The sequence below is a fragment of the Taeniopygia guttata genome, chromosome 2, assembly GCF_048771995.1.
Source record: "Taeniopygia guttata chromosome 2, bTaeGut7.mat, whole genome shotgun sequence".
NCBI classification, from domain to species: Eukaryota; Metazoa; Chordata; class Aves; order Passeriformes; family Estrildidae; genus Taeniopygia; species Taeniopygia guttata.
In genome coordinates, this window is record NC_133026.1 from 144,570,828 (window position 1) to 144,597,895 (window position 27,068).

At 37.1% G+C, this 27,068-nt stretch overlaps 1 protein-coding gene and 1 long non-coding RNA gene across 9 annotated transcripts in view; one reads left to right on the forward strand and one right to left on the reverse strand.

Annotated features, from left to right (window-relative positions):
• Positions 1-27,068, reverse strand: part of ZFAT (zinc finger and AT-hook domain containing) — a 113,849-nt gene that overhangs the window by 21,962 nt on the left and 64,819 nt on the right. For all 7 annotated transcript variants that reach the window (XM_072925029.1, XM_072925028.1, XM_072925032.1 and 4 more), the window contains 8 exons: positions 26,672-26,845; positions 19,008-19,158; positions 17,260-18,728; positions 15,835-16,067; positions 9,432-9,519; positions 5,493-5,642; positions 3,889-4,062; positions 726-814 (listed from right to left, as the gene is read on the reverse strand). In XM_072925029.1, the coding sequence (XP_072781130.1) occupies positions 726-814; positions 3,889-4,062; positions 5,493-5,642; positions 9,432-9,519; positions 15,835-16,067; positions 17,260-18,728; positions 19,008-19,158; positions 26,672-26,845 (2,528 nt within the window). The remainder of the gene's footprint in view (positions 1-725; positions 815-3,888; positions 4,063-5,492; positions 5,643-9,431; positions 9,520-15,834; positions 16,068-17,259; positions 18,729-19,007; positions 19,159-26,671; positions 26,846-27,068) is intronic.
• On the forward strand, positions 12,207-19,261 carry LOC140682483 (uncharacterized). Of its 2 annotated transcripts, none has more exons than XR_012054289.1 (4): positions 12,207-12,352; positions 17,312-17,452; positions 18,441-18,518; positions 18,915-19,261. It is a non-coding gene; the product is annotated as an uncharacterized lncRNA (long non-coding RNA). The 2 variants fall into 2 exon arrangements; XR_012054288.1 differs by having other exon boundaries at positions 17,340-17,452.

The following is a 27,068-nucleotide window of genomic DNA, read 5'->3' on the forward strand; positions in this document are numbered from 1 at the left end:
TGTTCACTGTTAAGATAAAGCTTCACATTAAAATGAACATTTTTGTAAATAAAATATACTGTTTTTTCTGGAAAAGGAACTAGTATAATTCCTATTTACTGAATATAACATTTCACAATACATTACATTAGGACCTATCACACTGAGAACCAATGTGAAATTTAGAAATAAAAACATACTACCATTTATTAAAATAAACTGTATCTCTAATCTAATTCATAGAAACATTAACACTTTTCAAAACTCTTTCCAATGCATGTTTCAGATAAATGTTTTAAAGGTAAGTGTTTTAAAATTAATTCTGTTCAATTTTCTTCAAGTATATTAACTCATCTGTAGTACAAGAGACTGCAAATTTCAGAGAAAATTAAGGTGGGCAATGAACAGTGATATAGTGGATTTGCTTTCATACTTCCGTAGGACATTTTAAGGTACATATTAGATTCACTTACTCAAGGACTGACAATCAAATTTTAATAAATAAATTTGTTTCATATTGCAACATACATCTATTTTCGTCAAGTAAAACTACTAATTACAAATTGGTCATGAACAAAATAACCCTATCTCAAAAGTCTGAATATAAAGTCAAAATTTCCAAAATACTAAAATGTTTATACACTGTTAGTTGTCATCAGACAAGAAAATGTGCCAGTTTTTATACTGTTATCTAAAGTTCTGTGTACTTCCTAATAACTTTAAGCGTGATTTATATGTTTTCTTACCTTGAAAGAGACATGCTGTTCCATATGACGTAGGAGCTGTGGTTTCTGGGCAGCTGTATAGTCACATACTGTGCATTTAAACTGCTTTCCTGTAATGGGAATAAGAAATGGAATAATTTTTCTATTTAAGTTCAGAAAACCACTGATTCTATTTTCTTATAAAGATAAATTCCAAAATGCTAAGAATGAACAATAAGAGAAATCTGGCACTTGCTCTGCAGCATTTTGGTTAAATAGAGCTAAGAGCAGAATAAGGGAGGAAAAAAGGCTCGAATGCAATCTTTAAATTATAAGCATTAAATGCTCTGGATTCTCCTGGGATAGTTACTTGGGAAAGAAAAAGGATTGTTATAGTGCACCCTAAATAGAAGAAGGAAATCCATTATTTACAACTGCAGGCACAGCTACTTTGCTGTTTGTAAAGCACACTTGGAAATCCTTAAAATACCAATGTTTGGTCATGTTCACATGGGCTTAGTTATTTCTGTCCCAAGCACTGAATTGCTATGATTCAAATACATTTTCCCCTCAAAGCAGTCTCTCTCTAATCTATTTTTTTCCTTACAATTTAAATGAACACAATTTCCTTCCTTTTATTCACTGGGTTTCACACTCTCTTTCTCCTTATTTTACCTCTAAGATTCTATCAGTCCTGCTACCTCCAACCAAATTACAAAGTGCATTAAATACAGAAGGACTTAATTCCTGAACTAAATCTGCACAGTTGACAAATTGTATTTGACTGATGTGGAATAAGGATATGCTAAAAACTATTCCAAAAGCAAAATAATCAAAAGGTAAAGTAGAAGTAGAAAAAGGTTCTGTATTATCACAAAAAGATGGGGTTTCTTTAGATTCCAGATGCTGATGAAAAAGGTAAAAGTGTTTTATACTAAGTGTGGAAGTTACTATAAAATACAGCTAAGAAGCACCTTCTGGTATCTAAATAAAATAATGAAAATCAGACTTTCTGGTTTACTTCTAACCACAAACAGTAATGACCCTGGACTACAGAATTGCTTTCTATCCTGTCACTCTTGAGAAGTCTGTCTTCTGGAAAAGAATAAATCAGACACAAAAGTACTTTATATTCCACGACTTAAAGTGACCTTGCAGGGCTCTGATACTTGAACAAAAATTGCTTGGATTCATAAGTCAGGAAGACAAGACTCATAAACAGTGAAACAGCTTTCAAATTCACTTATTTGTGAAATAACTGAAGAACACTGTATGTGTGCTGCTAAGAACTTTTGCAGTGCTGTCACTAAAGGAAGGGACACTGGGCAAAGAGAAACTGTCACTCAGAAGGCCGAAAGTCCCCTGACAAACCCCATTCCTGCTGGCAAATGTCCTTTTCTTTTTCACAAGAGTTTGAAATGCATGAAAATTTTGTTGGGGTGGACTAAGTCAGGAAAATTACTTAAGACTCCATAGACAGTGAGATCCTGCTTCCACTGGAGAAAATGGTCAAACTTACCTTCCAAAGGCACTGGGAATTTCCTGGGACAGTTTTGGAAGTGTGAAAAGCAAGGCAAAAGAGCCTAAGTCTTGGATTTATTTGTACCAGTCAAAAATGGAGGTTTACCAAAAAGGAACACAGAGTCATGGAATGGTTTGGGTTGGAAGGGACCTTAAAGGTTATCTTGTTCCAACCTGCATCACCCCTGTGATGGGCTGAGACACCTTCCCCTAGAAGTCACTGGAGTTGTTCCAAGTGATGAGTTTGAAGGCAGCTAAAAAAGGCTCCTGGTAATAACAATGCCTCTAGAGCCAAGGTTTCAGCCTGACCTGGCAGTAACTTATAAAAGAACATAATGGATTTAAATGTTTAAAGCTAACTTCACACTTTTAAACCCAATCCAGACATGGCTAGATCCTGCTCAAGTATAGTGCTATTCTTAACAACACTAAATTTCAAAGCAGCCTCAGATGAATTGCAGTAATGACTTATACACACATAGATTTGTTCTGAGAAATCTAAATAAATCACAGGTGAAAACAAATTCAACTTTCATTACTGAATTTCACTATTTGATCATGCCAGGTGGTGAAAACAAACCAGAAAGTTTTTGAAATGAAACCCCATGAAGTGATGTTTTTTATGGGGCCATAGAAAGAGATCTTTTTCTATACAGACTGATCATGTTTGAAATTTTTTTTTTATTCAAATACAACAACTTGCCTCCTTCTTCTAGCAAGGAATCAGCTGAGGTTTCCATCTGGTAAGTAAAATCTCGATTCTCACATATGAAGCTTAGATGTGTGTGTCAGACCTACTTGTTACTGATTAAGTTCAAAATACTGAAAAGTACTTTTTGAATAACAAGTGATTTACCAGCACATATAATTTCTGCAATAACTTTGGTAATAAAACAATAACTATAATCTTCCTGTAAGATGTAGCATATTGATGTAAAAGGGATCGTCTCTTCCACTTGAACACACAGACATTAGCATTAAAAAACATCCCTGACACAGAAACTTCAAATATATTCTAAAAATATAACAGAGCATTGTGTGCTTTCTCTGAAGATGTAATTTGCAAAAAACAAAGAGTGTAAAAGAAATGGTCAATAAAAAGTGGAATGAGGTTTCAGATAATTGCATGAGTAACAAAGATCACGGTATTAAGTCATAATGAAGGTCAGTACAACTTATTCTGCTAAATAATTTACTTCAGTATGATAATCACAGAATAATAAAATCCTGTTGTGCTCTAAGCTTTGATATAAAATGGGATACTTTTCTGGATGTGCATCTTGCTTTTTTCAGTTATCATCACAGAAATAATAAAACTGCAGGGCAGATGAGGTGCTGAGTGTGAGACTGAAGAGAGTAAGTGCCCAGGTTTGCCACTGGCTGGATCCAAATAATTTGCCACCAGGACCCAAATAACAGTCTCATAGAATAAAACAGTAAGAGACAAACACAGAACTATTGGCAGTTTCAAATTTCTATTGAGATAAAATGATTCTCTGTAAGAACATAGAAATTAATTTCACAAAGTTTTGAATTATTTTCCAAATGGTGTCTCCTGGGAATAAACAAAGTCTATGAATCATATGTAAGTATTCAACTTATTTGTTAATAAGGCCTGTGGTACAGCCAATATTTATTGTCCTAAATAGATTTAATAAATAGATAATAGATTTAATGTCCTTACCATCAGCAGTATGAAGGAGTTTATGGCTCTTCAAAGTGCCTTTTGATTTGAACTTTTTCCCACACATATCACAAAGGTGGGTTTTCTCCGTGCTGTGACGATTCATATGGGCTTTCAAGTTGCTCTTGCTGCGAGTGGCATACTCACAGAGGGAACATTTGAAGGGTTTCACACCTAAAAGTGAAAAAATATACCATGAAACAACCAGGCTGTGCCTTTCCAGGCTGGACATTTGCTTGAAAGAAAATTCAGATCATGTGAGCAACATGGACAAAGAGAAACACTTCAAAATTTGGATCTCTACAAATATGAAATTTCATCTACAGCTTCTGTGTAGATGGTGCTGAGCTCATGACTTGCTGAGAGAAAAGAGGAGTTATTTCACAATTGAATATTGCCCTACTGAAGCCAGGTACTGAGTTTGGCCAGGAAAATATTGATATTTGGGCCTTGCTATGCCTACCCTTCATTTAGAAGTAAAATCCAGGCTGCCTATGTTTATGCTGAGCTGGTGTATGTGTTTCCCTCTAGAAGTTTTCAGGTAACTCCCATTCTCTGTTTACTACAATCAATACTTCCCTCAAAGTGTCCAAAGCATACAGGGAGATATGTCCAAAGCATATAGTATGGGTCATCTAACAGAAGGTCTGTAAGAACAAAGTAAATCCTTCAAAGTAAAGCTGAATAAATCTGAACTGGCAGAGTAGTTCAACAGTTTCATGAGGGTCTCCACATTTTAGATTGATGCTTGTAACTTTAATATTAGATTTACCAGCATGAAGAATTACAATCTGCTTTAAGCAGACTTGATTGCATACTTTGCTTTGGGAAGAAATTTATATTCACCTCTTTTTCCTGACAGTTGGATGACATGGGTTCCCAGTTCCGGTCAGAATAGAAGAACTTTGTCTATAGAATAAACAAGGAATTTCTCTAACCTACATTCTGCCTTACCTAAACTCCTTAATGGAGGAAAGGCCACTGGAGAGGAGCCCTGCTCTGCTACACAGGCAGGAAAGCTCAAAGTTAGATCATTCAAACAAATATGCTGAAGTACCGATACGGGAACACTTTGGGAACAAGATACCAGTTTGAGAGCACCAAATCCCATTATCCCCTTTATGCAGAGGGATTAAAATACTCACAGAATTTATACGTATACATCAAAGGAACTGGATTTCAATTGGTTTACTAACAGATTTCCAGACCAAGGATTTTTGGACAAATGTAAAAGGAGCAGCAGAGACTCATAGGAAGATACAGAAAATTACTTGTTTCAAAATACTGAGCATATATTTAATTTACTCCTACTTACTCACATAGAATACTTAATTGATGTTTATGAATATGTTTTGGAAAAAAAATTGCTTCAAATTTTTTAAAATTTTTATAAAACATTTAAACTGTCTGTTCATGTTCTGAGTATGACGTTCCATATGTGATTCAGTATCCATTAAACTAATTAATTAACCTCCAATGTAGTTTAAAGTTTTATACTTGAGTATAGAAATAAACTTAAATACATTTTTTTTTTTAATGTCAGCAAAGCTTCAGGGGAATATGAGACTCATTATATGCCCAAAAGCTTAAAACCAGAGTTTTACCTTCATGAGCCCAAATATGACGTTGAAGGTCTGATCCATTCTTCATAAAATAAAAATCACAGTGGGGACATTTCACAGCTCGTTTTCCAATAAGTCCTTTCAGCTGAACTCTTCTGCCAAGAATCTCAGAAATAGTAGTCATTGAAACCTCTGAGAGAAATGCAAAAGGTAGTAAGAACCAGAAGGACATGAGGGAATTTATTTTGTAAGTAATATTGAAGAACTAGATCCTGATTCAATCCAACTTTTAAAAAGTTGTATTTCCCCTACTCCCACTCAAAACTGACTTGAGCAAAGAGCACAAGGACCTTCTTTTCCTTTAGGCCTTCTAGGCTGCTCTGTCCTTTCTCTCCTGATCTGTGAACTCACTGTCCTCACCGCCTGTTTAAAAAAAATTAATATTTTAAATATAAACAACTCGGTTGGGCCACTGGCACAAAAGATAATTTTGTTACTGTGACCCTTCCTCATAAGCTAAATTAGCATTTTTTTCTTAAATATTTTCAAAAGCTTTATTCACAATTTCACCCCTGATTTCCAGATGTCAAGGATCTGAAGACAATTCACTTCAGCCACAGTTACAATGGTCAGAATTCTGATAATCAGACATTTTAAAGGGAAAACCAGGCTCGTGGAATAAATGTGAATGGAAGGGACCTCTAAGGTCACCTACTCAAGCAGCGTCAACCTTACAGTTCCATTTTCAAAGTTACATCACGCTGCTTGGGGTCATATCCAGTTCTGTTCTGAACATATCCAAGGATGCAGGTTCTACAGCCTCTCTTGGCCCATTGCAGAGTTTACAGTCAAAACTGTTTTCTTTACAGTCAAAACTGTTTTCCTAGTTCGAGTTAGAATCTTCTTGTTTCAACTGACATCCCTTCACTGTACAACTCCAAGAAAAATCTCCCTGTCTCCTTTTTAATTAGATTGCTGAAGACAGCAATTAAGATTCCTCTCCTGGCCTTTTCTTATTCAAGCTAGATACACTCCATTCTCTGTATTTCCTTCATATGAGATAATGTTTTGGTTGTCACAGTGAAAAAGTTCAAAATAATGAAGTTTAAATTAAAGTGGCCTGGACGCATAATGAAAACACTACCAGATGCTTTTAAAAACAAATCCAATTGCTCAATGCATGTCAGATGAATGAAAGGCTATCTCCTGACTTAATGAAAGTACAACACTCATGCAATCTAAACTTTTAAGACATGAAAGCTGGTGACATATTATGCCCCAAATCTTATAAATTTGAAAGTTCCTGTCTAAACTTCATTTTTACCAAAATCACCTTGTCTCCTGATGATTGGTCCCAGAATGCAATCACAAAAATCCTGCCTGAACTCATATGCACAGGGAAAAAAACCTCAAAAGGTAACTATAAAAGCCCATGAGCAGAGGTAAGTTCTGAGGTACCAAAAAAATGAAAACTACAGCCATAAGCCTGAACCTTCATTCTGCCTTTCAATGGCTTAGATCCTTCATTCATGACTGCAGGCTAGGATGTCTGCTTAGTGGGGAGCTATGGAAGCTGATGCCTCTCATGCCTCAGAACTATTAAGAAATATATTAAATCAGACAGTGGATGAAAGGTAGATAATTCTGAGAGCTGGGACCAGAACCCAAGACTCCTCCTTCACTGCTGAGTACAAAAATCATTGGGCAATAAAGCCAAGGTCTCTTATCTCTTTGGTTTGAAATACTGCTCTACCAAATCTATGGAGATTTTTTTCTCATTGCCTTCATGGGACCAAAATTCAACTCCTCTGCAAATATAGAAGAGGAAGGATGGCTTTTTGATTTCATACTTTCTACGTGATGAAACAGAAGAGACAAGGGAGCAGGGCATGCTGAATGATACTAAGAAAGGAAGGAGAGGGGGAGTTCTAGAACATTTTAATGATAAATATGAAAGTGTTTCAGTTCAAATTAATTTTTGATGTGTCGTTTTAAAATTCAATTCCTGTTAAACAGTACCCATCTTTCCTTTCATCTTCATTAATTTTAATTTATATTTTTGAAAACAACTGCACTCATGCCACTGCAGTATTTAATAGCTTATACCATCACACCCTTAACATTAATATGGCTTGTAATTAGGTGTGGTGTACAAATAAAAGATTTCAAAGATTACAAGGAGAAAATTCACAGAAATAAGAAAGATTAGTGCATTAATTCTCCTCCATATATGAAAATAGGGTTGTTGCATAACTGCTGCATAGGCATATCTTACATGCATTTATTTCTTTAGTACCACACAGATACATCTAATAAATCTGCTATTCTGTCTTTAAGCTCTATTCTCCCCGATACAAGAATCAAAAATGAAAACACAAAATAATAGTGCAGATTTTCTTTTTAAACCTTACTTCTATTGTAAGAGTTTAAAAGACCCTCTTGAATAAAATAAAAATTACACTATACTTTTTTTTAGAGGGATTCAGATACCAAATGAATTGTTCAGGAGTATTCAAATCCAGGAGTATTTAAATCCCTGAAGTTTAGTACTTCAGGGCTCCAGAGTTAACTGGTATTTCTGGACCTCAGAGGTAGCACACATTGATCATTCAGCAGTCAGTGGAAAGTACAGGCTAATGACAGCATGTAAGGGCACTGCCCTGCCAGTTCTCAGGTCCTTATGTAGGGAAGTCTCCTATGCTCCCTGCCTGAGGCACGAAGGCTTTAAGGGCACAGTTCTAGAGATTCAGTTTCTATGCTTACTGGTGTTATACCTCCTGACTACAGTATAGTTCAGAAGCCTTTCCTCATCTCAATTTCCTGCATCAGGCATGTCTTCTGACGTACGACAAGCCCTCCAACCACACTGCTCTGGAGTGGTCTGCAAATAAAGAGGTTTAGTAACTAAAGAGCTGAAGTGGGAATTAAAGATGAAATTAAAGTGAAGGAAATTGTTTAAAACGGGTCTAGCACTATCTAGTGGCAGTAGGAAGATAAATTATTGCTTTACCTCTCGTGCTGTACATCTGACAAGAAAGACAAGGAAAGTTACATCATTTTAATTGGATTTTTTCCCTTAGACTCAGTCTGAGCATGACCAGTGTTTTCCTTCTTTGTATCCACTAATGTCAGCTGATAAGGAGCCCTGTAGATTAATTAATGAAAGTCTCACCTCTCCCTCTTCTGCAGTAGCAGCAGGACTTTCTATCCAACATAACACAGAGCCTGAGAAGCAGGAAATTAGGGACACACCAGTGTGGCTCTGCTGAGTTCACATCAGTGAGTTTTAAATCAGTCCCCACACCAACATTCTGGCATCAAATTCCCAAGAGCTGAGCAAGGATTGTTTACTCAGGCACAGCACACAGACTGCCCACATTCATGTTATTTTGTAGTTGCAGATAAACCAGGGCATCAGAATGCAATGTGTAAACAGAGTTTGGAGCAGTTTGCTGCATCCAGCCAGGCTTGCCAGCTCCACTACTCCTGGCCACAACACATCCCAGCTGGTTCTAGCAGGAGCCCTGCTGCAGACTGCAACTGGCCCTGGAGGTCCAGCCCAGCCCTGGCCTGCACAGGGCCAGCTCTGCATTCCCATCAGGCACCTACAGACAAAGCATGAGCCCTGGACACATTCCTGTCAGTTCATGTAAGGCCAGTGGGAATTTTACATCTCCTGGGTTGCTACAGGATGTCAATATGCCTGATCCCAAACTTCCAGTGCTTAATTTGAATTCACCCTTTGCCAGATGAAGACAGATATCTTAGCACAATTATCTGACATATTCCATGCTCAAACAGTAACACTTTTCACTCTAAATTCTAATATCTGCAAAACCAACACAATTCTTACTCTAAACCAGTTGAATTAGAAATAGATTCTTCTCTTTCTTAGGAATATAATCACATTACACTGCTCATTCTAAACTCTTATCCATTTATTGCAATAGACTGAGAAATCTTTCTTGATTTTTTTCTTACCAGGGTGATTTGTCTTGATGTGAGATTTTATAAGTCGATCTTCAGAAAATGACTTCTCACACACAGGACAGGAATAACTCTTTTTATCCTTAAGTGAGAAAGAAAGATTGCATTTTCAGTCTATTGGTATAATCACTATAGTCATTATTCAGTAATACATGGTTCTCAACAAAGTTATAATTCAAGGTTCGGTTTTTAAGGAAAAAATGAATGTATTTATAGTGAAATAAGTGAAGGAGAAATATTAAAAGACTCTAAGCACATCATTAATCCTCATGAATACTGGGCTCCAACTTACAGCAGATGAGAATATGCACTATAAATGTAAGAATTATCTTCTGGCTGACTGTAGAAAATCAGAAGTTGAAAGATCACCCTTCTGAAACCTAAGGATCAGATCCTGCCCTTCTGAAGATAACCACTACTATGTGGATTTATAAAATGGCCTGAAATTGAGCAGCAGAGTTAATAATGACAGATGCCATTACTTATTCAGTGTCTCCATTTCTAACTATTTTATAAATAGTCAGCATTTTATGTATTACCGATAAAGTCTTATTCTACTATTTTGATTTAAAGACTACAGTGGATTTTCTCAGTGTCACTGACATTATAACAGATTTTACACTATCAATCAGCTGGAGAGTTTTAATGTCATCTCTTCATATATGCAGTTTTAGTTTAATTGTAATTTTCATGTTTTTACAAATGCATCTAACCCCATGTAAAAATATAAGAATTTTCCCCATTACACTTTAAATTAAACCTTGATAGTCACAATACAAATTGGAGAGACTGATCTTTCCCGAAGTACCTGCTGGCACTGGACGCTCAATCAGATGTGTGGGTCATAGTGGGTCATAGTCACCTCTGTGACTACGTGGATTAATTTATGAGTGGATTATGAAAACCACAGATGGAGGGAGTCTTGTTAGTCCTGACAGCTGGGCTGGTGCCCAGGTAACACATTACTTGGTTGGAGAAGTACAGCTGCCCATCTACCAGAGATCTCTGAAAAGGTGAGCTGAAGCCACAGAACAGACACTTCACTACTAATTCCAGGAGGACAGAAATACTTCCTGAAGAGTGTGAAAGGAAGATTATTGATCAAAATGAGACAGACCCCTGTGTTATGAAGGAGAAAACTGGAGATCACAGGAGGCTAAGGATCCTGGACTCTACCAGTTTCTGACCTTTGACCACAGAGAATCTCTGAATATCAAGAAGGACTGTACAAGGATGTCACTATTGTCCAGATGTTGCTGTACAGTTGTACAGATGTAAATGGCAGCCTCTCTTGAAAGGAAAGCAAAAATTGATGGATTTTCATGGCAGAGAGGTTTTGGAATATGATGCAGCATTTGCAGTCTCACGTACCTCTGAGAAACAAATCCCTGTGTTGAAGTACCTTACAAGTTAAAACCAGCAGTAGCCCTAGAACAGTTGGGCTGAAACAGCAATAAACACTCCCTCAACTGTAGAATATGGAGCTCTCAGTGCCATTAATGTGGCAGTGGCACAAGGAGAATTCTGCCTGAGCTGACAGTCATCTGCTCCTGTGAGAAAACCTGCACCAGGGACTGGGGATGGCAGCTACACAAGGATTACCACCCTGAGGGCAGTACCTTGCTATGATGAAGTTGGGGCTGTCATCATTTTAAATCCTAAGAATCTCAAGGGGAAAAAAGGAACATCAGAGAATACTAGATGAATTTTAGAAGAGATTCAAGGAGCTTACAAAGCTGACAAAACCTTGAACACAAGCTGTTAATTTGTGGAATTAGGGTCTCTCAAATGATATAACCTAAACCTGCTACTGATGATTTTGGATTTCTACATGAACACATTACTCCAGTAAGGATTGGTAGATTAATCATAACAAAACTACATAGCAATGTTGACACCTTTTCAAACATGTAGTTGCAGGATCACATTCATAATTTGGCACATATAAGAAAAACAGCAAAAAATCATTTAGGGGCTCTTGAGACTGAAATGTGCTGACAGATCTCAGTCTGTTCCTCAAACTTGCTATATATCTGATTTCAAAATATACAGTAAATAAAGGGGGAAAAAAGTGTACTTTTAATAAACAGTTAGGTGTTGCTGGTCTCTAATACTCACTGAATTAAATATTTCTCAGTGTGACCAGGACATTGAGATAAATGTTAAATAAGAAAAAATTCAACACTCCATTACACACACGCTACTTCAGATGAAGTGCTGTTGACTGTGACAACTTTACATTCCTATTAATATTCTTGAGGAACGTAAGGCTATAAGCCTGTATCTTAGAGGAAAAACCAAAATAATCAGTAAATGCATCAAGAGCTATAGAGCAACATGAATGGATGGATGCTGAGAGCTCATCATTCCACAAGATGATGGCAACAAAATTCTTCAATAATGAAATAATGCCAACAGCTTTTTTCAAGCTGTTAGAAAGTTATCTACACCAAGTTCTGCAGAAGTGATCTTCAAAAGGCTTATCTTTTGTAGTGTAACAGAGTGTGCCTAGGAGCACTGAGGCCCTTCAGAGTGTGTCTGTCAAGCTCCAGTTTCTCCCAGAGAGTGCCCAGCTGAAGCCAAACCTTTCCCTGCTGGGCATCCAGGCCTGTGCTGGAGTACTGGAGCTTATGCAGTCAGCTTGGAATGCTTAAGTGTTCTTCTGTTGCTGCCCTGAGAGCTTGTGTGAGTCCTTCAGTGCAATCCCATCACTCTCAAAACAGCCTTCAAAAATCCTCTGTCGCAAATGAAGTATTTCAGAGCCCCCAGACCACAACACAGAGCCCCAGAGAAGCTCCCCTGCACCACAGCTCCAGCTCTTCAGGTGCCCTGGCCATAGGTGATGACAGAAACCCTTTGAAGGCTGAGGTTGCAGTGATACCTGAATCACATTTCAGCGAGCACGTTTTCCTCTGGTAAGAATGAAAGTCATTCTTCCTATGCCTTATTGGAATACCTGCCCTTTAAATACCTTTGAAGGTTTTTTTGAAGGACACAAACAGAAGCAAACCATAGAGAGAACTGCATCTACCTTTGTTAGAGACCAGCTGCAAAATACAATCAGCTGTTTAAATGTCAAAGGCTATCACTGCCTGATATTTGCTCAACACCTCTATTAGCCAATTTGAGAAAATATAAGAAACTTAAAATAATTCCTAAGTAAAGGTAGATTTTTGACTGAAAGGGTTGTTTACATTCCAGAAAACAGGAATTTAATTATGTACTTTAATTAAAATTAAGTATTCTTAAACCTCGTGAAATAAATTCGTCTAATACTATCAAAAATGTTCTTGTTTATATTATTTTGTTATTAATAAGGCCACTTAAATAATAACCACAATGCATTTCTCTTTATATAAATTAATTAAGATTGTGCTTAGAAAGCATCAGCTACATTGCATTATCCATTTATAGTGCTCTGAAGTGAATTTTAATTCTCTGAGGCATGTGTTTCAAGATAATTAAAGGGGTAGGTATACAAGTATACAGTCACTAAAACAAAAATTTAAAAACCCTCTACTAAATATTGGCACTCACAGAACATTTTCAGGAAAAGTTCCCACAACTCAACACAATATTTGATTGCATAATTTTGTAGAAGAATAGAGGGCCAAAGCCTGCTCCCACATCTATTCAGATCAACAGAAATTTTATTTCTAACATCCATGGGATCAGAATTAGACCCCCAAGTTACACTTCTGAGGAGTGAAGACCTCCAGAAATCTTCACCACAGTTGTCATGATGTATAAATAAAAAATTTCCCCAAAGATTCCTGCATTAAACTGATGTCCTATTAAAATGCAACTCAGCTAAAAGGATGTGATGTACCTAGGAGACAGCTGTGCATACATGTGAAGGAGGCTACAGAAAAATGTGCAGATGTTTAGACAGACTTTTCTGAAGTCTGGCAAGAAGCAGAACTCAGCTCACAAAATGACAAGCACCTCCACACAGCACTTAAGCATATTTTTGTCAAATAACTATTAGTAAAAACAAATGCCTAGCTGACATTCATTATGGAAGTGAGCACTAAGAGCAAAAGCTGCTTTCCGACTGAGTGCCCTACCATTAGATCAGAGATGTTTTTGTTAATTTGTTCCCTTTGCAGTACCTTGCCTTCTTGACTGCTCAGCAGCACTACTCCAGAGGCAGTGGTAACACAGCCAGAGCAGTGACCATGTGAAAATTTACTCTCCTCAGGAAGGGCAAATAAGCAATCAGAGCTTGAGCAGCTCACATCCTACCAACAGCTATGCTATTACATCAAAGGTCAACATCATAATGGAATTCCTAAGCATCCTTCCAAGGACAAGAATAATTTACATCCCAACATGTGCATGAAAGCAGATACAGCCACCCAATGAGTGGTGGTTCTGGGTCTGAAATGCAGTTTTACAGAGTTGCTAACACTACAGTATCAATTACATACATAGACTTAAAATATGTTCAGAGACAAATCTCCTTGTGATGTTTATCGGCTCAGCACAGTGAGTGGCAAAAGTCACTTGAGGCTGTAAACAAACTCTGGTACCTACTTCAGCATTGTTCAATTCCACACCCTGCCCTTTAATGTTACCATGAGCTCAGTCATAATATAAATTGTACTAAAGCAATTTGAAACTGCCCAGCCCTTTCCTAGGTCCTCTGACACTGAAGTGATTGGTCATGTCACAGTTTGAACTTTGGAAGAGCTCAATGAATGCCAATAAATATCAAATACCTACAATAAAAACCCTAGGAACAGAAGATGAGTACTGAAAAATCAGGTAATAGATACAAAATTTTGGTTTTGAATCAAGCCCTGCTCAATTCCCAGACTTCAAAAGTAAAAATCTTCCCTGTAATAAGAATGTGTAGCAAACAGAGAAGGCAAAAGGCAGCACATTCACACTCCCCATCATCATCTGCCAGGGAATACCCAATCCCAAATTCAGTGCAAGACTTGGGTGCTGCACAGAGATTAAAGTGGGTGGCTATAGAGTGATATATACAAGGATGAAGGCTTTTTAATACCCATCATTTATCTTCTACAAATAATGCAGGGATCCAGCTGAAATGCAGCCAGCAAGGAAATTATGCAGGATGTGCAGCCACACAAGAAACTGAACTGACATTTTGATATCTTCTGTTTCCAGAGAAGTTAAATTTTAATATTTAGTAAGAATTGATTTTTAAAATTAAAATTAAAGTAGATTTCCACATTCAACTGTGCATAGGTATATTGTTGAAGAAGTGGTCCTTTTCACTGAGCTATGCATGGAGTAAATATACCAAGCAATGGGCACAAAGACCATATGAGAATTGCCAAAATCTAATACATTAACTTTTCGATACATTTAAATAAATATATTTAACAGTAAGCATTAGTAAGCATGTTTATGAAAGATCTTGCTGTCACAATTGTTTTAATTATGAAATCCATTTTCTCAGTTCTATTTAGAATTACAAAAATTATCTTCCTGGTGGGAGCTGTTGGACATACATCACACTTGAAAACCAGGTACTTATGGAAGGATAAAGGAGAGCTAATTGTAGACTCTTTTTTCTTAAGTGTTCTTAGACATCAATTGCACAGATTTTTGCTATCAGATGGGCATTGTAAACATAATGAATTAAAAAACATCCAAAAATAACGTCTTATTATGTGATTTTTCTGCACCTTTCACAAAAAATTTAGATTTCATTTCAATTATTTACAAAAGGGGAGGACACAAGGGGGGAAATTTTTCCTTTTTGTGTCATCTCTTCTGTTTGGTTTTAAAGTTCTTTAGAAGTAACTGCTTAAGAAGAGTAAGGAGGTGAAGTGTTGTTCTGTTCCAAATACCTTAAAGTAACTCCAGCTGTTGGAAATACTGACCAACAGTCTACCAAGACCTGGTTTTAGCACATGGCACTCTGAGCTGGAGGGCTTTCTGAACAAGACAGGAATCTTTAAAATGTGATCTCTCTGTCAACACAACAGAAAATCGTAGATGTTCAACTGCAACTAGGTGGAGATACTAGGGAAAAAATCCTTTTTAACAACTTAAATTTATCTTTTGTCTGTAGTAATGAAGAATATATTTTCATTTTACACAAGTCATCTATTTATGAAGGAAGGAAATTCAGGTTCACAGAATGAAGTAATGTAACAATAGTACCACCTTTATTCCACTCGCTCAAAGGATCTGTAAATACTGGGAAAACCAAAGAGATAAAATGGATACAGACATACTCCCCTGGAAACAGCTCTGAGAAGGTCCAAATATCCAGTTACTCTAAGTCAGGTATTCCCAGAAGTGTGCAGAGAACACACAGGTTAGAACCCTGACTTATGTCTTCAAGTACTACTACAGAAGTGCAAACTCTGAAGACGGCACTGAATTCAGACAAACACACATTTGGTTTGCTACTCACCAGATCTGTGTGAACTTTAAGGTGTGCCTGGAGCTTGTATTTATCTGGAGTGGAGTAGTCACAATGTTCTGTGGGACATTTCAGCAAAATATTGCTGTGTTTCTGGATGACGTGACGCTTAAGGCAGTTCTTGGTGATGGAAGAGTAACTGCACTGGGAGCAGTAATACAGATGTTCTCGAGTGTGTGTACGGACATGCATGTCGTAGTGCACCTGGTACCAAAACAACTTGCCTGAAAATTAAATTAGACATAAAGAAAGTAATTCCTAAACAATTGTTAGTGAAAATTAAAAAAAAAAACCCCAATTTTCTTTCAGGACAAAACACACTGTTTGAATCCTGACCCTTTTGTCTTTGATGAAAACTTGTCTACAGACCCTTCACTACTGAAAACATATTTACAAATCCACCTTTGCCTAAAGGTTACACATGTTACACATCCTGAAACAGCCTAACAAGAGCAACTTTAATACATATCAATAATCTTTTTCCCAAAGAAAAAGTCCTTTACATCTGTTCTCTTATGCAAAGAAACTGAATGCAGATGTACACTAAAAGAGACTGCTAAATTTTTTTTTTTTACTTTCTTTCATGTTTCTACTTCTTAAAAGCATTTTTGGCATAATGGCACCAAAAAGTTCAGAGCAATTCATCTAATGTACAATGTTATGATGTTTCAAAAACTTCTTTTCTCAGACTTCAATTCCTTTCCCTTTTCAAGAATGAAAACTAAAAAATACATCCCGAAATGCTTCCTTTCCAGTTATGTAAACACAAACATTTTCAGTTAGAATTAGTGGGAATGGTGTGTTATTCCCACTTCCCTAAATGAAAAAAAAACAAACAATTACAATCAGGATAGTCTTGATCTGATACCATGTAATTAAAATTTTCATCTCAAAGAACCTGGTTCAAAACAAGACACAAAATTATGCCAGTATCTATGTTTCTATTGTACAGAATGTATATTCCTATATATCCTCCTACGCTATTGAAAAAAAAAACAAACTGGATTTTGTCCCAACCTGATAATGAAGCTCAAGCATTAAAGCATGGACAGAACTAATGCTGATCACATGCCTAAATCTGCTGTGCTTTGCCCCAATGAAAGTTGGGGAGATGCATGTGGACAGAAATAATCTAATTGTATCAAATTTCACATCAACAGAAAACTGAGCCTTGCAAGGCACTGTTTTGCTATATTCCACTAGTGGGGTTTTTTTGAGGAGATTTGACTCATTTCACATGATTTGTGCAGCAAAAAATAAATCCCACTGGACCCCAGAATCCACACGGAACTACAAAATTAATGCTGCTGCAAAGACACATAAATATATCTAACATTGTAAACCAAAGGAGCTGGAAAAATATAGCTCACTGCATAAGATTTAAAAAACCCCAAACATAATTCCACTGCTCCTTACCACAGTATTCACATTCCAAGTCTCCATAAACCTTCCTTATCCTGTCCCGCAGCTCAGTGTTCATTTGTCTCTTCTGCAAGCTGTCCAGGATCTGCATGAAGGCGACGGATCCATTCCCCCCGCTGGCTGTGGCTGTGTTGGAAGAGGCTGCCTGGGGACTGGTGGCTGCACCAGCTTCTGCTGCTGCCAAAGGGTCAGTAGGTTCTGCTGAATTTTGAATGGGTGGATTGCTTGTTTCTGATTCACCAGGAGGAACAGACTGGATTCTCTCTTCAAGAACTGGAACGTCCTCAGTCACTGTATTGTTCTGACTCACATTTAAACTTTTGTCTTCAGATAGTAAAAGGTGAATTTCTTCACCCTGGTTGTTTACAGAACTGCAGTGATTAACTTCCTCTTCATTTGGAGGAGAATCTTGTAACTCTTCAGGGCCAGCAGTACCATTTTTCAGTAGGAAGCAATCTGATCCTACACAGGGCTGAATGTCTGGGACTGCTATGTCTGTTGTCTGACATAGTGTCTCTGCTACATTCTTCACCAGAGGATTTTCTAATTCTAAGGAAAATACTGCATCAATTTTTGCATCACCATTATGCTGCCCATCATGGTTTACATCTGCAGCTGCTGATTCGCCTTTAGAAGCAGATGGCTGTGGGGTGTTAACAGCATCAGCACTTGTGACAGTCGATTCACCTGCAATTTGTGTCTGTTGTTCACCAAGGGCTTCTGGTTGGATGTCACCTCCTGGCTCAAGCAGGCAGAAGCTCTGATTGATAGAATTATTAAAAACAAAATCCTCCTGCAGATCTGCATGCACATCTTTGATGTGAGCACGGAGCCTTACAGAACTGACAAACTTCTTCAGGCACACAGAACACACGTATACAAAAGGGTGCTTTCGAACGTGAAGCTCAAGGGCTTGGTATTTAGTGGCTCCATGCCCACAGAGCTCACAAGCAAAGGGTCTTTCGTCACCATGAACGAGCATGTGACGGTCGCGGTCCAGCTCATTTTTGAATTTGCGCTCACAAATGTGGCAGTCATAGAGAAGCTGTCTTTTGCCCTCTCGTGTCATCAAGCGAAGCTCATCAAAAACATCTTTCACCTTTTTGTCTTGAAGGTCATGAGTTTCCTTCATATGTTTGATCAGATTTTTAACATCTGAGTATTTCTTTTTGCAGAAACGACAGTGCTGCTTAATCTTCTTATGAACCCTTTCGATATGGACTTTGAGATGGCCTTTGCTGAGGCAAGTGAAGGTACAATAATCACAGCTGAACTTCTCCCCGGTGTGCTTCCGCAGGTGAACGTTCAGGTTGGCTTTGATGGCACTGGCATAACTGCAGTAAGAACACTTGTAAGGTTTCTCATTCGTATGAATCCTCAGATGTGCTTGGAGGGAGTGTTTAAATTTGAACACCTTGTTACAGTATTCACATGTAAAAATTTTCAGCTGAGTTGGACCCAACCTAAAAAAAACCCAAACAAGCAGTCATACGTACAGTAATGAACCTTTGTAAAATAGTGTGTTGAAATCTCCCTAGATATTCATAATGGACAGAAATGCTTAGTTTTTTAAAAAATGTATTCTCCAAAGACATTTTAAATTATACAGCTTATGCATAGTTAATTTTCTGCTGTTCCTTTATTTAAAGGTCTTAGAAAAATAACCCAGTTTCATGAAAATGGATGGGGAAGCACTTCATTCATATTCTGCATGAACACAAATATAAGTACTTCAAAACTACCTGCTTGTTTTCATTGCCTGTTCATATGGGGTTTGTTGAATGGCATATTCTTGATATCCTTTTCGCTGTGATGGGTCTTGGACTGTTGTGTCTGGAGTTTTGGGTTCACTTGCACGAGAAGAAGCCTCAAGAGGAACAATTTTTCTGGCTCCTAAAGGAAGAATGAAAAGAACGCTCATTAAAAATCTCAATCTAGAAGCATGCATTGTCTGTATATAAAAGTGTAAATTAATCAATAAACTCTGTAATCATCAGTTTGACTGGTTTTGTTTGTGTTGTTAATGATGGATACACTTCCAGAAGCCATCAGTACTTACACCACAGTTCTGCTTAAATAACTTACCAGGACTGATAGCTCAGAGTGTTATTCATGGTGCTTGATGCCTGCTACAAGGAGATCCTACATCCAAATATTTACACCTTTAAAAGATTGTAAATCTTATAAATAAAATTTGAATTTTTCTGTTTCTGCTTCATACCACATCCTTTGAACAATTATGCCAAGCTGTTTAAATGGTTCCACAAATAAGGCTGGGAAAAAGTTTAGTCTAAAAGACAGTTTAGTCTGTATTTAAAACTATGCACACCTTTTCCTTAAACTCCTTATATTTTGAGCATATTGCCATCCCTCAGAATGAAATTATGTTTGTGACAGGCTTCCCAGGGCAGTGGTCACCGCTCCAAGCCTGACAGAGCCCAAAAGGTGTTTGGACAATGCTCTCAGACACATGGTGTGATTCTTGGGGCTGGGCCAGGAGATGGACTCGGTCTTTGTGGAGCCTTTCCAACTCAGGATATTCTGATTCTGTGTTCCATGTGCACTTCTCAATCTCTGCTGGGAGCAGAAGAGGCTCTACTGAATGCATTTAGCCCAGATTCCTGAAGACATTATTTATAAATATAGTCAGCACTAACATAAAATGTCTGAAATCACAGTGAGGGTTACCCAACAATGGGTGTGAAAGGCTTAGTGAGGAGTCTAGGAGGACATGGAGGAAAGAAGTGCTGTAGACAACAAGGAGAAAAACAGAGATTCTGTGGGTCCTTCAGAGTGATTTTAAGTGGGAAATTGAGGTATTTTGAGAAGAGGCCATATGGGAGTACCTAAAGCTATTGAAGCTTTTCCTATCAGACTGGACATTAGGCAACTCTGTAATTAAACAGAATAACTAAACTGTAATAGCTCTGTTGCTCACTAAACTGTTTGCATCTAAAACCAGCTTTTTTTGAGTACTGTTTTTTTAATAATGCTTTCAGTTCTGTACTAAAGATTCTGCAGGTTCAACAGAACTGATCTTCCAAGTTTTCACCCTAAACATCACTAGAAAATTACAACTTCTATTCTTCCTGTTCCTCCCTTTCCCAAAAATGTCAGGTTGTCCACAGGATTGCATCTCCCAAATTGCACTGTCCCAGTGAGATGGAACCTTGTCATTACAGCACAGGAGCATGGCTCAGTCTGTGGGTTCAGTACAAAGGTAACAGAATAGACATCAGACACCAGAAAAGTGTTCTGAAACTTCAATACTTAAAATAGAAGCAAATTCTATATTTAGAGTGACTCAGTTAAAAGAAAATAGACCTTAAACTGCTTTATATGCATGACTGCCTCTTCTAGGCCTCCCATTTCTTGACTCTGAGACAAAGATTCTCATTAAATGCTCCACGCTAACTCTCCTCTGTGCCCTTCTGTGTTTCAGGATGTTTGAGCATTTCCTAAAAGGACTGCCAAAGGGTTTAATAGACTTTTGTACTACCACTATAAAAATTTAATCATCTAAGTTGGGTGAACTGAATATATACTCACTAGATAAATACTAACTCACCAGCATTTTACATACTTTGCGTGGGCAGAATGCTCCAAGGTTATCCTCATGTTACTGCCTCTAAATTACCTATGCATTTAACAGAGAGACAAATGTCTTTAAAAACTTGAAGAGGGAGATTCAGATCTTCAGTCATGCTGATGAAGTACCTGCTCACAAAAGGCAATCTTGTCCCCTAGTGGGAGGTTGCTACTTCTCACCCTTAGAAGATAGGGAAGCATTAAGAAACATTAGATGTCTCCATCCATTTGGGATGCTGCCTGAGGGTGCCAACAGACCAGCAGACACAGCAATCACCAGTAGATCACAGACTAATGACTACAACATATGCCCAGGAAGTGAGAAAATTGGTTTCTAGGCTCTACCCAGTCCAGTCCCCACATGTCCCAAATCCCAAAAGAATGCTCTCAGTATTCAGGTTAGGGAAATGTCTAAGAACAAAGCAAACACATAAAAGGTCTTATTTTTCATTAAAAACACCAAATGCCAATAAGGAAGATAAAGGTTTTCCTGCTTCCCTAGGCAATCATTTCAAGAAGTCAAAGCTTATAAATATCAGGGTTAGAAAAAGAAGTTTACTGTACTGATCATTTCTTTCAGAAAAATCCTTCCTCCAGCACTATCATATCTCTATTTTAAAGGCAGAATCGACTTTAGTTTACTAGACTTTATTTATGCCTTTTGCTTTCCTGTTTTCAGTCAATATCATCTAAGCAAATCTGCCTTCAGAAGAATAAGATTTGAGTTCTTCATGGCATTCTGACAGCAGTTTCTACAGATAAGCATTACCCAGTGAGCCTCATCTCTGGCTCAAACTCAGAGATGGCCTCCAGTGTCTTACAGTCTGTCCCTTAGAAAAACAGCCTGTCCTTCACTAGAGTTCTCCTATACTTATCAACAGTCTAAAAGGTAATGGAATTATTAGGAATGGGTCAGAAATAAACCAGGAAAGAACATCAACTTAATTCCTATTAATTCAACTAAATTCTGCAAATGTCCTAAAGCTTCAAGTATGGACCACAAAAAAGGATAAAGAAGAACCAAAAAAACAGTAGCAAAAACAAAATCAGAAGCATTTTGTTTGAGAAAGGGATGCAGAATTTGGAGACCTTCAGCTTAGAAAAGAGGTAACTGAAAGTGAAATATCAGAAAAAATTCTGTCATTAGCAATACTGTGAAAAAAAAGTGTGAATAATCATTATCTTGCAACCCAAAGAAACCAGTTCAATGCATACTTAAATAAAGGAAAATGCACTTTCACCCCACATGTTATTAAGTTATGAAACAATTACTGCATAATGTCACAGAGACTGAAAATATAAATGCATTCAAGATGGGATTAATTAACTGATACATATTAAATATGGTAATGCAAACACCAGCTCAACAATGGTCAGAATCCACAAGACTTTACACAATGTCTTTTTTTTTTCCTATAAAGATACTGCATGCTGCCTTTAGACAAACTCTTTTGTTTTATAAAAGGACTTTAGCTGAAATATTAAAAAAAAACTTCATAATGTAGGTATACATAACAGATTTTAACTGTACAGACCATAACTCTGGCCTGTACAGTTAAAATAATGTGCTATGGATATGAAGTGAGTATTTGTTTCTTACAGTGTCTTTTTGAAGGAATGACTTTTTCCAGCTTCCACAATATCCTGTGAAATGTGCTCCAAATGTGTGTGATCCACAGTAAGACAGTTCTGAAACCCTACCCATAATCCCAAAGCTCTCCAAGCAAAGCTGTCTCTAATCCTCAAAATAAAGCTAAAAAAAGGAAAAGGACCATTTAACATTTGTGTAGGTTAGATCACCCTGAGATTGAACACATTTTAATTTAGACAAAAATAGAAACACAGACCCATGTATGGGAGGATGAAGATTCCCCATTCCACCAGAACTGGGCATTAGATTGGCTGAACTAAACCAGTCTGTAAACCCACAATAACATGAACACCTGCTCACATTCAGAGAGGAAAGGTTGCATTTTCCTAACTTTGTCTAATTGAACATTTGCTTTAAGTCAGCATAAGGACAGCATCTCTTCTCTGCCCCTCCATTCAACTACATGTTGGTGATGCCTGAAAAGTACCAGCAAAGGAGTTCCTGAAAAGGATTAAAGAGGGGATCTGCCTAAAATCTACACCATACCTCTCCTGCAAATACCTTATTAATTTTCTAGTGTGCTTTACTACAGAAATTCATCAACAGGCACAATGACCTGAAGGACAGAAAGCTGGGGCTGGAGAACAGCACTTGCTTTTGACAGCAGTCTGTACGTACTGACCAAGATACTTTGAAAAGGGGTAGTCCCAGTCCTCCTCCTTTCCCCAGGAGGCTCATTTTGTCTGATATTAAATCCCTTCAGATGTGTCATAAACCCACAATCATCATTCCATGCAGTACAGTACAGAAATTATCTTAAACAAAAAAGACTGATATCAGTTAAAAAGACTGCTACCAGTTAAACTAAGTCAGTCCCAAAATAGTGAGCAAAATTACATTCTTCCACTTCTTCCCCACTGCCCAAAAATTTTGATGGAAGAAGGAACTAAGTGTTCATAGATTACAGATAGAATCCTCTCACACAGTAGCATGAGAACTCAGGTGGACTTTTATGGACAGTGCAAATCAGGGATCGAAAAGCCTTCACAGTGTTGTATTAAGAATTTGTAGTTGAAAAAAAAACCCAACTCCTTTAGAGGACAAAAATTAGTATTTTCAAGAAACTGAATATTTCATGCTATTTTTGTATTTCTTGAAAGCAAACAAACAAAAAAATAATCTACTACTGACCATCTTCACAGGAACTTAAAATTAATCTTCTAGTAACAAGCTGAGTCTTTAAAATATTACAGAATTTACATAAAACAATAATATAGACATTCACATCTCTCCTGAATCAAACTAACCGAGCATGAATAATAAATTGGTTTTTGACACCTTGATAATTAACAGAATTTAAACATGGGAAACAAAATACATTAAAAAGCCAGAAGATAGAATATTTTGACAAATTTACTCACTTGTTCTTAAAAATAGACTATGAAAAAAAGTGTCTGTCATTCAAAACAATTTTCAGAAGTGCATATAATTGTAGTTATTCCCTCTCTTAATTGTGATGCTTACGAAAAACCTGTCCTGTGTTTGATCTGATGCCTTGGTGTGCTCAGGAAATCAGCACTCCTTCTCTTCAAGGTCTCCACATCCCTCCAGTTATAAAACCACAGGGTAGTTTGGGTAGGAAGGGACCTTAAAGGTCATCTATTTCAACCTGCCTGCTGTGAGCAGAGCCACCTTCCACTAGACCAGACTGCTCAAAGCCCCATCCAACCTGGCCTTGAACACTTACAGGGATGGGGCATCCACTTCTCTGAGCCTCAAACTTTTCCAGCCTCACCATCCTCACAGTGAAGAAATTCTTCCTACAACCTAATCTAGAACTAGTTTTTTTCAGTTTGAAGCTATTTTCCCTTACCCTATCACCCCATGTCCAGGTGCAGGACCCTGTGCTTGGCCTTGCCCTGCAGGAGCTTCGCCCAGGCTGATCTCTCAAGTCTATCAAAGAACTCCAAGGCTTGCACTAAAAACAATCTACAACTTTTATTCAAGCTGGTTAATGCCAGCTTTCAGATTTCTATAGCTGTAAATCTTTCATATGCCTCCAGGAAAACATTACAGAAGAACACCGGGGAAAATCAAAGCTGCCCAAGTGTCCTTTCTGGGAAATTAAAAACTGACTGATCCTGTTTGTTCCAAGGGATTTTGAAAACCCATTTAGTCATAATCTAAATGATACAAAGCATTGTCCCAAACCTCATTAGTGTTTAGCAAAGTTACAGCCAAGTGTTAATGCAATACTTCTGAAATAATCTTTTACTTAAGAGGGGAAAATAGAGTCTAAGTAGTTCCTTAGTAATGGGAATAAAACACAGCTAATTCTTAAGGCCTTCTCTATTTTCTTAATTGTCATCTGAAATCTTCCAACAGAATTTTACTGCAATGGACACAAAAAGGGATATTTTCATGCATCCTCAAAACTAGGTAATAGGTGGGTACAGATTGTTAATGCCTGCAGAGAAAGGACTTAGTTTAGATAGTGCTTAAGGAACTTTAAACTTTATTTTCAACTTAACATTACAGATGGTGTAGTCTAAAGAAAGCAGAAGAGAAGGGAGAACTATTTTATCTATTTATATTCTTCAACAGCAGTCTAAAGTAGTAACTCATCTTTTCAGCACAAATCTTCAGAAAAATGACTATGAAAAAGACTGTGAAAGATCTTTATAAAAAACTCCAGACATTTAAGTATTACTGAGCGAGAGGAACTGTTTAAGAAATGCTAGTGCCATTAAGATATAGTTAGATTGTGGAAATTAATGGGAAAAAATAGAAGGAAAATCAATGAAAAATAAATTATATCATAACTGCATTAAATGAAATACTTTTCTTTTGAATTTTTAATAACTTATATCATGTCTTCTAGAATTTCCAAATTCTGAAAAGTTGGGTGACAATTCATAACTTTTGGAAGAGTACTGACTTTTTTATTACTCACAATTTAGCTGGGAACTTGAATGAAGTAAGATTATTAATTGTCAGTCAAATAGATGAGAAGACCTTTAAAAACTGCTGCAGATTCATACTTGACCATAAATCCTTTTAGTTCATTAAAGTCTTCTGAATGTTTGATGTACTGTGTCCAAGTACCTCCAAATTTTAAGTTATTTTACTACTTTCAGTACCTCAAAAAGCGTATGTGCAAGAAAGCCAAAAACTTTGGTTTTCCAAAGAAAAATTTTACGAGGTAGCAATTAAGGCAACAACATCCAGTAGATTTATATTCCTCTCCTGCATCACATGCTTCCTACCTTTGCTTCATTATCTATATTTATTATTATTTCATTTGCCTTTTTAGGCCAGTTTTGTAAGGAAATGGATCTTTGATTGCATTATCCATCATGTCTTTCCTCCTCCTCTTGAAAATTCTTCTAGTCCCTGCCAGAACTGTACAGGTCTAAGATAAAAACTCTTACAAAGTGCATAAATTTTAACACTAGGAGAGGAATCTCCAGTTATGGCTCTTTCCAAAAGCCCTGAGGAAGGGAGGTTTTTCTATATCCATTAATTAACACCTAAAGGTGTTAATTTACCTAGACCTCCATGAGTCCTGAACCAGCATATCACAGATCTCAATATCAAAAGATATTAACAACACAGAGATTCCTGCTAGCTTCCAACCCACAACAATTAAGACTTGAAGTTGTTCTGAAAGTAATAAACAAAACAAATACTCAGAAACTTTATCAATAATGAAAAGGAGAACAACAAAACAACAAAGCTGAAAATTATGCACAAAACTATAAAAAAGGGATTCTGACAGTCAGTCAGGATGGTTAATGATTTATAACCAGTTAATGGTTCATATAAACAGTCAAATATAAATCTAGGTTTAACTAAATTTTTTGAATCCTCTTATCATTATGTAGAAGTTGATTTTCAAATATATATGCACTTTTCTGTTTTCTGGTCAGTGTTTTAGCATCTTCTTCTTTTAAACTATTCACAGACTAAACATAACTGATGTTAATGCAGTAACTGAGGTTAACTACAGCCAGATCCAGCATTTCTGGTACCTATGCAGAAACGTGACTGAAATTCTACAATTACATAGCTGCCAGATGTGGAGTCTCTATCGAGATAATCAAATAATGCTAAATATTTTTCATACACTAAATATTCCAAGCATTTTTGTCTTAGACCAATGAATGTTTTATATAGTGTCAGCATAATTTAAAAACATATTATTATATAATTGGTGATTTTGATTACCTGGAATAGTTTCATGGGCTGTCAAAACCACACTTATAATAGGATTTTTAGCTCCTGAAATCTGCTCAGTCTCCTTGGTTGATGCTGTTTTCTCTGTTCTCTGAACCCTGGGCCTCTTGGGAGTTTTTTCTCGCTCATCTTCCTTCCTGTCAAGGTCAACGTCAGAATCATTACCTAAAGAGCAAACATCAAAAAGAAGGTAACTATGTACAAAAGCAATGCAGGTAACACAGTTTCTAACACTGCAAGAACAAATGGGGAGAAAAGTTATCCTACAGTAGAAAGAAAAATATTATCAAAACAAGATGTGCTGCATGATCCCTAAAGGGGAACTTTTTTTCCCCTTTATTTAATAAAACCAGTATGATACTTATACAAACAAAGAAAATGAAATAGA